Source organism: Simochromis diagramma, unplaced genomic scaffold (assembly GCF_900408965.1).
Source record: "Simochromis diagramma unplaced genomic scaffold, fSimDia1.1 OVJJ01000325.1, whole genome shotgun sequence".
Taxonomy (NCBI): domain Eukaryota; kingdom Metazoa; phylum Chordata; class Actinopteri; order Cichliformes; family Cichlidae; genus Simochromis; species Simochromis diagramma.
Genome location: NW_024387291.1, coordinates 1,152,971 through 1,166,901, shown reverse-complemented (window position 1 = coordinate 1,166,901; position 13,931 = coordinate 1,152,971). Strand labels below are relative to the sequence as shown.

The following is a 13,931-nucleotide window of genomic DNA, read 5'->3' as shown; positions in this document are numbered from 1 at the left end:
AACCTTCCGGTTACAGATGTGATTCCCAACCCCCTGAGCCACGGTCGCCATATTAAGGTGTTATATAAAAATTTACCATTCCACCTGCTCCCTACGCTCACTTTCAGATCAAAGCATCGTCTGTGAGCATCATAGTCCAGAGTAAAACTGGAAACAATTCAGATTAGTACTTAAAACTTATCATTAAAAGCTAACATATAGATTATACCTATAGAATGTGGAAATGTTTATTATGTTTACAACATAATATTATTTGTGTTGTACTCATATGCTTAAACCAACAGGTGCATTTTGACTTCATAGCCAAGGCTTCGGTTCACAGTGCAGGCTAAGTAATGACAGGAATGAATTTTGGTGTGATTATGATCGTTAGTTTGTCTTTAATTCTGATCATTAGTGATTGCAGAAAACTCAACAATTAATGGTTACTGCTTCATCAGTAATTGAGATAACATAATGAATATACAGAACGTCATATTTAGACTTGTTGTCATGGTTATGTGCATCCCTTCAATCTCTGTACTGAGTAAATCAAACATTTATGTTTACATCAAACTATGAACATCAGCCTCGTGCTCAAGGCAAAATGCACAAAAGCAGCACTCTAAATCTGCACACCTGAATGGACTGAAGTGTCTAAATGTCTGTTGAAAACAAATAAACACGAAGGGCTTTAAAGGAAGCATGAATATGCAAGTGACAGGAAACAATGTATTTTCATCCTTGTGCACTGGCAACACAAAGTGTGTGAGAACACCTCTTCCTGCTGCAGCCTTGACTTCCTGTTTTACTGCTTTTAGTGTTACACCAACCATCAACCCTCCCACCCCCAGCCCGAGCATAACCTCCCTCACACTACCCTCAACTCAGCCCCGAGTTTGTCATCAGGCCTGTGGTTCCTCTTTTTCTTTCCGAGTGGTTAGCAAGCGCTAACCGATAAGAGAACCAGAGGGAGAAGCAATGGCGGCACCCAGCGGACGGGTTATGTAATACAGTCACTAGTTTTTGCCCCCTCATCCTAACCCTGTAGCAAGTGTATCATATTTTGTAGATGACTCTTTGTGAGTTTTTCAAACTTCTGCATCATGCAATCATTTATAAACTGCAACAACAGCAATAATTTATGGATGTATATGGATATATGTATACAAAATTAAAAATAAATTGCAGATGTAGCAAAAATATTGTATGGAAATGTTTTTATTTTTTTCAAAAGGCTCAATAAACACTCATTTTTCTGCATTTGCAAAAAAATAAAAAACAATTTTCTGGCAATTATTTCACGGTTGAGACTTTGAAAGGACAAATTATAGACTAGTACCTGCGCATCACCACTAGAGGGAGCTGCACTCAAATTTATGCCTGGCAGTCGTTCAGAGATTTTTACTTATGAACATTTTTATGCTTTTTCTGTATTGCTGCAATTTGTTTTTACATGACAATTTCCTCACTTCTAGAACTGAATAAAAGGCAATATTTATTATAGAGTTGCAACATGAAACAAAAAGTATGTAAGTAGTATAATATTTAAACTGTAATCCGGGCCTAAACTCATTCACTGTCTAATAATATCCTGCTTTGGGCTGACCATGAGTGGCTATCAATCTGAACTGTGGCCTGCATTGTGAAGCAGGATTTCATAGGTTCAGTGTCCATCCTGGGTTTTCTGTACTATGAAAACGCTTCTCTTCTTATTGGGGTATACTGCCATAGTAACCTAACCTAACTTGCAGCTGGATTAGATCTTATTACAGCTATGAAATCACCGCTTTCTGACCAATTTATTCCATATCCATTCCTGGAAGATCCTGTGGAGCGTCTGTGCATGGACTGTAGGAGTGTCTGAAGTTTTTCAGTTTCCCCAAAACGCAGTAAGAAATATAGATTATTAAACAAAACTTTATTCCTTGGGGGGTTTTTGTTTGTTTTTTGTTGGCTGCAAACATTTTCACAACTATTTTACTGTGCTACCTATTTGTAGTGGACACTGCATGTAGTCAAAGTCTGAGTTTGACTTCTGATTTTATATTTATTTATTCAGACTAACCTAATGAGAGCTGTGATACTTGTATGTTAACTCACACTGGTGGAAGTTTTCCTTCCTTGATTCAAACAGGCTAAACTTTATTAATACTGCAGCTCTCTTCCACTCACACTGAACTATTTCAAGCACACAAACGTCCATACAGAACATTTAATGCTGAACTACTGTACACAGCTTTTCATTTAACACATGATCACACTGCTGCTTTGTCTGTACCAGCTGTGCTGCTTTGAGCCTCTATCATGTGCTTAACTGTGTTGCCATTACTTATCCATCTGATTGGTGAGATGCTGTCAGCACCAACACCTTCATGCAAACCTTCATGTGAAAGCATATCTTGGTTACCGATTTAAGGGTAAGTGGATGTAATGGAAAGACACCATGGTTATGCTAAACTCGCTTCGTAGTGCGTTGATCCACCTTAAAACTGTACATTCAGTGTCCAGAAGAGAAGAACCTGGAAGCTAACAGTGTTCAAAGCAAAACACGATGAAAGTGCTCATAACAAAATCTCTTATTAACCCAATCTGCATTCTAACATATCATATAAAACTTAAAACGCATTTATTGTACATTTGGCACCAAACAACAAAATGATTTTATCTTGTCTCTCTGTGAGACGCTGGGTAAAATTCTTCAGCACAATCAAACGTGATGTTAATGTTCATGTGACTAAAGTCATTTTGTGTGACTCTTCTGTGGAGATGGGCAGCTTCAGCTCACTTTACACCTTCCTTTATGTTGACTTTTTAAACCTGTCAGGAAAAAGAAAATAGAGAAATGATTACATTAACCTCAGACCTCTTCACATCAGATTACAGGTTATAATTCATTGGATTAAAATGTGTTCATTGCAGTTTAAATCTTCATATACAAGCTAATATTCGTGACTTACTCATATTGTCATGTGAGGCATTGACAGTTTGCTGAGACATTGACTTCCGTCCCAGTCTAGACGGCTTCTTACTAACTTTGGATGGAGATAACACAACCACTTCGCAGTTATCCTCATTCTCCTCATCCTGTTTAGTTTCTGGGGGTACAGGTTCTGTGTTAACAGGAAGTTTATTCTGGGATTTCCTCTTAAAAAGTCTCTGCCTTAGTGTGGGACGGCTTTTTATGTCTGACTTGACTCCATTTGTCCTCTTGAAGCTTTCGCCTGGGGATTCTGCTGGCAGTGGACTCAATCGATCCATCTTCTCGCTGCTGGCCAACCGTGGGCTCCCCGAATCTGCCTCCTCGGGAACCTCAGCCAGACCTGAACCCCTCTTGGGTTCGCGCAGAGATCCTGTTGGACGGGGAGTATCCCCAAATGCTAGTGCGTATTTAGGGTTGTAATATTTGTGTGCTGGGACCTGGATTTCATTATTCCGTGAATCCCCTAAGCTAACCTGGAAGCGGGATGTGGTTGCTGCTAATGGCGGGCGTTTGGTACTCGGTTTAGAGCGAACTGTGGAGGCCACCTGGGCAGCAGGAGGGCTGACGTGAAACTCTTTGTAGAGGTTCATTTTCTCAGAGATGGCATACAGCTCACGGAAGTCCCGGTCAAAGAAGTCGACTGGCTGTCCCGTCATCACAGTGATCATGTTTCGGTCCATGCGAGACGTGCACCAGGAGAAGCTGGGAGGACACAGCATTAACAGTTAGGAACGAGCATATTCTCTATGGAAAATCTTCGTGTCTCTAGCACAGTAAGCAGGTATCAAACAGACTACAACCACATTCCTATGGCTTTGATCATCATTTTTCTGATTAAAAGCATTAGCAGTATCATTAGCATGCTACCAGAACAAAGTTAGTTGATGACCTTTTTTGTCCAGGCTAAAATATTTAAACAACCGCTAAATGTACTCCCCTAAAATGAGGTCACCCATGCTAGCATAACAAGCTGCCTATAGAGATCATCTACAAAAGTCCAAACACAAACAGAATAATTAATGTCTCAATCCTACACAGAATTTAGCAGAGCTATTGATGGAGCCTGTGATAAAACGAAAGCTACATTTTGTACTCAGGCTAGAAAAGACCAGCCTGAACAATAGCACAGCAGATAATCTACAGAGGCATGAATCACAGCTGAAAGACAGACAAGTTAGGTTGACTGGCTGAATGCGTGGATAGATAGATAGATAGATAGATAGATAGATAGATAGATAGATAGATAGATAGATAGATAGATAGATAGATAGATAGTAGGGGTGCATGATATTCGTATCGATATTGAACCGTTCGATACAGTGCTTTCGGTTCGGTACGCATATGTATCGAACAATACAAAATTTGTAATTTATTTTATCAACTTTCCTTCTGACGATGCTGTCTGTGTTGAGCGCTCAGTGAATCTGCGTTCGACTACTCCGCCTAGGCTCGACAGTGCAGCCTAGGCGGAGTAGTCGAACGCAGATTCACTGAGCGCTCAACACAGACAGCATCGTCAGAAGGAAGAGCGCAGGGCAAGCTAGCGAGACAGAAGTTAAGCTCTCCTTGTAACATGGACCCTCATTCATATCTGGCGTTTGGAATTATTTTGGTTTTCATGTGACGTATGACCCTGAAGGTAAGCGAGTCATGGACTAAAGTAAAACAGTATGTTGGATGTGCCACGCAATGCTCAATTACATGGGTGGGAACTAGTGTGTTAGCGCAGTTAGCTCGTTAACGTGTTGGCCGTCTAGCCCCATGCACGGGGCGATCGACGGTAGCTCGTTAACGGAGATTTGCCGTGTTGTGGCGTTAAGGTCATTTCAACGAGATTAACGCTGACAGCACTAGTGGGAACACAACGAATATGACTGCACATTTACGCCGACATCATCCTAGTGCAATGACAAGTGGAAGCAGACAAAAACAAGCAAGCATGCTACTAACTTTAGCCGAGTCATTTAGACAGCTGTTAGCACATGATTCTCCTTATATATGTTTAATATGCTGCTGAGAATATAGCCCAGAAGAAGCGGATAGTATAGCTTTTATTTTGGAAAGAGCCATTTCTCTGTAATAAACTCTCTTTTCCAAAGATGAGTGATTCCTCAATCAGATACAGGGCTCGCAATATCGCTAGCCCGACGTCCCGGGGCTAGCGATTTTTTTTCAGTCGGGCTACCAAAATCTATCGCTGCCCTGCCCGTAGGAAGGAAAAATATATGTCAATGCTTTTGCATTCTTTCAGAAATGTAGCTGGGTAATTATGTCATTGGCATCGGTGAGCCACTGTCAATATGTGACATATTGCAATCGTGTTTGAATTTGCGCTTATTTTTTTGCTTTCACTTTGCAATCGCGCGAACTGTGTATAGAGAGCGACAGCACTGATCTGTGAGTGATGATAATTTGTGCACCAATTCCTCTGACATCGTCTTATTAATCGTTAGCTTACTATGCAAACATGACAAGTGAAATCTCCCGCAGCAAGCTTAAACATGTGAGAGGTTGATCGCGCAGAGAATCGCTGAGCTTATGTGAGTGCGTGCATAAAAGCAGCAGGATATATATTTGACTACGATGACCTGGATGACTGAGAACCTTTACAGACAGATATATATTTTAGTTCTGCTGAGCCAAATAAGACAGGTCAGGGTGAAGAAGTGACAGCCAAAGAAAAGCTTACTACAAAACGGAGAAGTTATGACAAATCAGACTATAAGGCAAAAAGAAAGTGCAGCTTTATGGTTTCATGGACAAAATAATTTCTGTGGCTGCAATATGACGAGCTAAATAACCAGGGCTGCACATAAGTGGTCCGCAGGTGCGCATTCGCTGTCAAAATAAAAAACACGCACAAGGGTTAGGGTTAAATTTAAAAACTGTACTTTTGAGTTAAAATATATATTTATAATTTTAATAAATGACAAATTAAAAAGGCATGAACATTTTTTTTTGTATCGAAAAAATATCGAACCGTGACACCAAAGTATCGAACCGAACCGAACCGTGAATTTTGTGTATCGTTGCACCCCTAATAGATAGATAGATAGATAGATAGATAGATAGATAGATAGATAGGTGTGTGTGTGTGTGTGTGTGTATACACAATCAAAAGTAAATCAACCGTATTCAGATAAGTGGATAAGCACCTGCTTATCCACTTATCTAGCTGCATGTCTCTTCTGACCAGATCGCGCTACACTTGGTGCTTTGTTAGACTTTAATGCAGTACGACATGACTCAGTGCACGTCATGGCACAATGAAGCCACTAAAATGTTAAGCGTGCATGGTTACAAGAATGCTGCTACAACTGCCAATTAAGAGACACAAGCATGTCTTTACAGTAAGTCTTAAAATAGAATGAACACAAATGGCATCAGAGTGATTATTGCTCTCTTAAAAGAGAAAGTGAAGAATTATATCCAAGAATGATGAAAATATTCAGAGACAGTCTGAGTCTTTCACTCACATCATTTGACAAAAGGAATCCAAGTTATCAGTCTCTAATCTTATACACAGCGGCAGATAAAATTACTTAAACTCAGATTATTACGTTTAATGGAACATTTTGCACAATATTTCCTCCTCACCTGTAGGAACCGAACACAACTTTGTCCCCATCTACCAGCATGTATTTATTACAGAGTGAACCAGGCAGCCTGCCAAACGACAAATTGAAACCAGTTCCCTGAAGCGTTCTGGCTCTGATGTTCTGCAACGACACAGGGTCAGGATGAGGATGAGAACATAACCAACAATGTCAAGACGCAGGCAGTTTAACAATCTTTTTGATGGAAGCAGCACATAGTTTGATTTTTACAGCCATACTCTTAAAAATCAGTCCACCCAAACCTCCTACTGGCTGCCTACGAAATATGTGGCTCAGCAATCCTAGCAACTGATTCAATCGTCCAATCTTTAAGCAAGTCGTTTTACTACTTTTGACCAATCAAGTTTGATGGTCTTGGGCCACATCCAGATATACAATCAGCTGAAGAGGACAATTGAGCCACATCAGCTGAAAGTTAATTTTAAAACCACTGGGGAGTGACGATTTAGCCTTTTGTTAGCTTTTTAAATTTTATCTCCATTTATAATCACACAGTAATTATTGATCAGCACATGAAACCAGTTACGTCTTGAACGAAGTGCATTCTCGAGATAACTCCTGGCTACACCTGAACCCCAAAATCTCCTACAGCTAAATATGGAGGAGAAGGATACACTTGATTGCTCTATAATAGGTGTCCTTTCCAAATCTGTTACTGATTTTGTGTGAGTTCAAGACATAAGTGGAAACAATTAATAATTTCACTAATGGGACACTTCTATGTATAACTGTGGGATTACAAGACTGCCCTTCCAGTTTAGGCAATATTCGACAACGGTTATTGGTTGTGACATGAATTATTGAGTTGAACCAAATTATTGAGTTAATTTATCCAGAAAAAAACAAGCAAAAAAGCAACAATAGTGCTGTTACAAACAAACCAATAAAACAATCCATGACCCTCTGAATAACTGAACCAACACTAGAAGACGCAACTCTTTAAAATAAGCTCAGATTATGAGGTTATTATTTTTTCTCTGCGTCGCTGATATACTGTCTAAAAGTATAGTCTTACCCGAAGGTGTTGTGAGCCAATCTGCAGCCTGGAGCACATGTCCAAGAAGTGCGGCACACCTTGCTCATCCAACAAAATGTAAACAGGCACCATGCGACGTGACGCTGCATCCATCAGGTCCTGTAGGATGTGGATGTCTGTGAGGATGTCCATTACTATGGCGATCACCTGCAGGAGAAATAAGCATTAGTATTTTATATCCAGCACCCGAAGGGCCTGAGTTCAATTCCAAGGCTGGCCGGCTGGGACATTTCAGTGCGGAGATTGGTGGTTCTTACCGTGACTGTGTGGAGCACTCTCCAAAGTATGTGAGGATAACTGATGATTCTAAATTGGCTATAGGGGTGAATGTGAGCATGAAAATTTGTCTGTATCTTTGTGTTACAGACTGCCACACATTCTTTTAACCCCTTACAGCACTTTAAATTAATAACCCCTTGGCAGAAACAAAGATGAACACACTGCACGAACAAGTCAGCAACACAGAGAGAAAAAAGGTGTTGCAACATTTGAGAAACCTGAATCTCAGCTTAAGTTCACTGTCAGCTACTCCTCCATGTTACCTCTCTATAGGAGGATGGGACAAAAATCAGTACATTGCTTGAGGGCAGAATGACTCCAACAAACCTAACAAAGGAACCATGAGGTGAAGTTAATCTGTCTAGCTGAAGCACTTTGCCACCTGTTAATACACCAACCTTGAAGGCACTGCTGGGCCTTATGAAAGAGTCTTAGCTGCTAGTCCAATAAGAGTGGGGGAAGCCACTGTGTTATCCTTTGGCTGTGTTCCACTCAGACTGACAGATCACACAGATAAAATCTTGTAACAACAAAACAAGATCATCTGGGGAATTTAGGTCTGTCACTGTCCCATAAAGCTCTTTCTGTTCTGTGAGTACGCTGGAATTAGTCGAGGAGGTACATCCTGGCAGAAGACCTATCCTCTAAACCACCTTGTGACTAGTACAGAATCACAAAAGTCTTGTTCTTCAACGCGTTCTGTCATGTTTGCCCACAGCGACAGAGTGCGCCTCAACTGGAAATAGTTTTAGAGACAAAACAAGCTGACCAGTGGATTTATTAATAGCACAATGTTTCTATGTTTCTCTAATGGTTTTCAAGCAACATTCAATGGTCACATGCTGTTGTTATGTGCCATGTTCATTATTGTGTTCATTAACATTTTACATTGAGAGCATTGGGGTTACTACTGCCTTGCAATTGTTTCAACTGATTCATTTGACATGATATATAAATCTTTTGGTTTACGTTGCCTGCAAAGGACTATGACGATAGGACTAACCGTGTATTTATTGTTGTTGTTGTTGCGGGTGTGACAGTGAAATTCTTGGCAGCTTAATATTTACATACAGCCCACATAGTTTAGGCGACAAGCTGTAACTAGTTAGTATACTGTGCAGAGGGCATTATCTTCTCTGACAGGTCACAGCATGAACTGTTGACACAGTGAGTTAATCTGACATTGTGCTTACAGATATATTCCAATTCTAAAGGCTGATCTAGGAATCAAAGTGAAAAAGACACTTAAGACAATTAATTGCTTTGTGCTCAACACAATTTGGAAATGTCTTCCTTAGGCTAAATTCCTATGATGCATCCTATGATGCAAAAAGTGTTTCTAAAAGGCCACCTAACATCTGCATATCAATCATTAAAGGGTGTCTTTTCATGTAAAACATAGCCAAAAAACTGAAGTCTGTGTATGTGCAAGTATAATCACTGTGAGCTCCGGCTTCAGAGTGCTCAGTGTTTATCCAACCCTGACTTTTCTGTGCTTGTGAAAGGAGGAGCATGTAAACCTTCTTAAGTACATTAATAAATCATGCTCTCTCTATATATACTCTTTAACAACAAAGAATACAAGGACCAGCCGTCTCTAAGACGAGTTTCTCATATTGTGGATTAACAAAAACTCCAGTTGAAGATGGTGGAGGGCTGTGGGTAACTGGTTAGCAGCAAGCAGACTTGAACAGTGTTGCTGTCACACAGAGACAGAACAAACAGAAAAAAGGGACACATAACAGAACACTCAGAATTTTCACTTTTTAAGGTTTTTTTTTAGAGATGTTCTGGATGGTAGTTTCCCTAATACAGGTATCTGGGATAACCCCACCAACCCGCAATCAATCTGAATGAAGCTGACTTAAACGCAAGAGGAAACCAGATTTGCTGGTTTACAGATGACAGGGGACCTGCATGTGTTTATGTCAGGTGTAACAATCCTGCCTTTACACCCTTCACCCTCTCCCGCCACATCACACAACCAACTCCCCCGTGCCAGCCCCTCACCCATCCTTTCTAACACCTGACCAACTCATGAGACCAAAAGGGCACCAGCCCTAAACTGTGCGTCTCCCTCTGGCCTCAAAGTCTGCACTGACCAGCTAGCCCCCATCTTTACACTGACCTTAAACAGATCCCTGGAGCTATATGCAGTCCCCTGCTGTTTCAAGCACTCCAGTCATCGCTGTCTCCAAGAAACCCCCTATAACTTGGTTAAATGCTGTAGAGCTGTCACCCTGGTGTTAACATACCTGCAGGACATCACAATCTGCAGAAGGTCAACTAGTGGAATCGACCTTCTGCAGTTTGCTTTCCAGTCAAACAGGTCAGTGGACAATACCATCAATATAGGTCTACACTAGATCCTGCAAATCCTCAGTTGCAGACCCATCACACCCTGTACACAACCTATTCCAACTCCTGCCCCCTGGTAGGCGCTACAGAGCACTGTATACCAAAGCAACCAGACATCTGCGTGTATATTATACAATAGCCCTTATTCCATAATTTATTCAGCACATATGAATATGCCTGTGTCACGTTGCTGTTGTCTGCCCTGCCTGTTCTGTTTACACTGAGAGCAAGAAAAAAAGTAGAGCCTAATTTCTTGTATGTGTACACAAACTTGGCCATTAAACCCAACTCTGCCTCTGAATAAATCAGTACAACATAATCACTGATGAGTCAGATTTATGAGAAAAACACATAAAGGCACCATACTAAAACACAAGTTTTATGTCAAGTCCACACAGCCCAAGGGAGGGCAAAAAACAAGACACGGTCCTTTCAAACATGAATGGACATGTTACATGCAAGGCAGAGGTGGAGAGTATGGAAATGTTTATTATTTGACTGTTTCGTCGTCCTTGAAAAGCAAAGTCATGAAAAAACTGTATCTTTAAATCTGCAACAAATGTTCCTCTGTTAGACAGAAAAGGCCTGGTGTTTCCACTCAATCTGTCTCACTACAGAAAAATGCTGAGCCAACCTGAAAGCTCAACAGCAGAGATACAGGCTGAGACTTGAGGACAGTTAGGAATCAAAACTAGATCATCACCATCCCATCAGAAAGAAAAATGAAAGAATCACTAAAACAAATAAAAACCAAAAACTAAATCACTGTTCGCATGCAAACAAGTTAGTACCTGAAGAACTGGTTGGTCAACATGTGTTATCTTGAGTGCTATTTTTGCTTGTCTTTTTTATGTACTTTTTGCTCATGTACACCAATCCTAAAGCACCTACTGTTTAACTGTTTGTCTTCTTGATCTGCCAAGTTTGGAAAACACCCCAAGGTCTCGGTATGGCAAATTGTGAAAAGAGGGAGTGAACTACTAAACAATGTCTTACTTTATCAAATGAAAGAACAGTAGGCAGGGCAACCAGGAAACAAGGTAGTGTGTCATTCTGTTAAGAGCCAGAGATCCTGTTTTTACTACCTCCACTACCTGATCTGTACCCAGGAAGAAGGAAAGGGGTGTTGTGAAAAGGAAAGACCGGGAATTTCAAAGAAAAGCTGAGAGAAGTTGCACAATTCACAAAACCCAGAACGAGTATGTGACATGTTCCTGCAGCCCTCCCTGACCCACTTTTAAAGAGAAATACTAAGGAAGCGAGTGCACAGCAAAGCCTGTCACTGCATTGTAGACTGAGCACGGAACAGATGACTCAGCGTAGATCCGGCACCCTATGAGTAAACATGACTATCACCAACTCACATTTAAAGACCCACTTCAAGCCTTTAGTTGCTATGTGAGGAGCTATTAATCACTCAAACTGGTGTTCCCCGCTCCCTGACCCCTGTGGAGCTAGCTCTACGGGACACTGCAAAGAGCAGCAGCCTTGTAGTTTTATCACACTACAAAAAAAAGAGCGTGGACAGTGGTTTCACATTTCTTTTCCGGGCTTGAGTTTCATGATTCTGAGCCCTCATTTTAAATAAAAGCTTTAAAGTTTCCCACACAGAGCCTGTTTAACTAGAACAAATTCCTGCAGTCTATCTGATGAAAAACATTCACAAGTGCTGGAGGTTGTTAGAGCACCCTGGATCCATTTGTTACACAGTTACTACCCACCTATGTTTGTGTATGTATTATTAATGTCAATTTTGCATTAGCTACTGCCAATCACAGCAAACAATCACCTGCACTATTCCCGCCCTCCACCTATTCTCAGTCTCATTTGGGTATTTTCGTATGATCATAGTTTGCAAGCCAAATTATCTTTTTAAAAGAAAAGACAAACTAAAAGAAAAAATAAATCATGTCTACAGCCATAACCAAACTAGCCTTTTGAGTTGTGCATTCTGAACCTGCTTGCCTCTTTTTCCTTCAGATGTGTAATTTTATTAATACTGACCCCACTACTTGAAGATTGTGAAGCTCATTTTTATGACAGTAGTAAATAGCCAAGCACGCTGTGAGCGTAACTGGAGGAAACTGAATTCCAAAGGGTGGTAAACGGATCGTACCTTCTTGTCGAGGCTGAAACAAACAAGCAAAGCTTAAAATTGTGTCTTCCACCCCCATTTCACACTCTCACACTCACTCTTGACTTACAAAACACCCACTGTTGCTCCTCCACTTTAGGCTGTATTCCATCACCGCCATCAGCGCACCCGTCCAAATATCGACCGTAGTGATACTTACCTTGTTATTAGCTATAGATCAATACCATGTTTCTATCCTGTAAGTTCAGTATGTAGCCAACTGAATTGTGTTTAATTCATAATTTGGGGGAAATGTAAAAAAAAAAAAAAAAAACACACATGTAAAAATGTGTGAATCTTTTGTGTTGACCGGCACACCTATTTTATTTATAGCATAAAGCACATGTAAACAAAAAAGCAGCCCAAAGTCCTTTGGAGATGCATTTACATCCAGATCTAAAACAAAACAAAAAAACTGACATCTCTCATAATTATACATTGCTCTTCGCTACATGTTCAATGTTCAAGTATTGGTATCAGCCCTGTGGTTTACCAAATTCTGGTATCTGATCGATACCAAAACTTGCAGCATTGGACACCCGTCTTCTAACAGGCAATTAATCTTTACCGACTAACTACCTATTAGCAGAAATGTGATTAATTGTCGTAAATGTACTCCACATTTTTAGTATTGCCCATGTTACTGGTTGTATTTAAAGTACTATCATAGACTGACATAAGACTATGATCGTTATGAATTTATAAGGATGCCCGTTATTAGCCATAAACTTTTAAACAGGTTGAATCGGACCCACACTCCTCACCTTGCTAGCCTCTTGGATGAGCCGTCGCACCACCTCCTTAATGTGCGGTCCGTTGTCTTTGGGCGGGTGTGTGTGCACGGAAACCCGGGTCACCCCTTTGAAATAAGCCCCGCTGGGCCACCCGATATCCAGCGGCGGCACCTCTGTGTCCGACATCTGGGGCCAGTAGGTGGAGTGGACCCCTGAATCCGCATCGGTGCCGGTGGCGCCCTGCTCCGACCCGGAGGTGGATGCCTTGCTGTCATCCCCTGAGTCGTACGGTCTGAAAGTGTTCGTTAATAGCTTGACTTCCCTGGCAGACAGAAAGTCCTTCGTTTTGTCCTCTTTAAGTCTTGTTTTGAAGGCGCCATCGCCCTCCTTCAGCAGCAGTTCTACAGCGGTTCGCTGCTCTTCACTATAGTAAAACTCCGGCTTGGTCTCCGGGACTTTGACTCCTATGCGCCCGTCCTCCATAACCGTGAGCTGGGATTCGGCCATGGTGGCTTTAGCGGTTAGCAGCAATAAAGGTCAGAAACTTTCTTAACCCCGAGCAGGGTTTGCTGAGTGACACCTACATACAGGTAGACTACAATAAAACTGGGAAACTTTTCTCACCTGACCGGAATTCTCACCGAGATTGAGCCGAGACTTTGGACTCTTCACTTGCCATTGGAATGATGAAGACGACGCACTGCAATGGGCGTTAACGTCTGTGAAAACCTTTGTGTAACTTTCGTTTTGGAATTTTCATTGTGGAGGCCCAAATCATACCAAAACACACCCAGAGAGTCTTAGAAATGAA

General features: G+C 41.2%; 1 protein-coding gene across 1 annotated transcript; it reads right to left on the bottom strand.

The window, feature by feature from the left end:
* Positions 1 to 1,885: 1,885 nt before the first annotated feature.
* On the bottom strand, positions 1,886 to 13,819 carry fam83fb (family with sequence similarity 83 member Fb). Its single transcript, XM_040003957.1, has 5 exons — positions 13,151 to 13,819; positions 7,595 to 7,762; positions 6,560 to 6,681; positions 2,940 to 3,664; positions 1,886 to 2,799 (listed from the first exon to the last, which is right to left on the bottom strand). The coding sequence occupies exons 1-5, from the start codon at positions 13,625 to 13,627 to the stop codon at positions 2,759 to 2,761; spliced, it is 1,533 nt and encodes a 510-aa protein (XP_039859891.1). The 5' UTR covers positions 13,628 to 13,819; the 3' UTR covers positions 1,886 to 2,758.
* Between the last annotated feature and the right edge of the window lie 112 nt (positions 13,820 to 13,931).

Bases quoted from the DNA above. Each gene is read 5' to 3' on its own strand.
- fam83fb (XM_040003957.1), bottom strand. From the start codon at position 13,627: ATGGCCGAATCCCAGCTCACGGTTATGGAGGACGGGCGCATAGGAGTC. The intron at 6,682-7,594 runs GTAAGACTATAC...GTGTCGTTGCAG, and splicing joins TTGGCTCACAACACCTTCGG to AACATCAGAGCCAGAACGCT. The intron at 2,800-2,939 runs GTAAGTCACGAA...TTTTCCTGACAG, and splicing joins TGCCTCACATGACAATATGA to GTTTAAAAAGTCAACATAAA.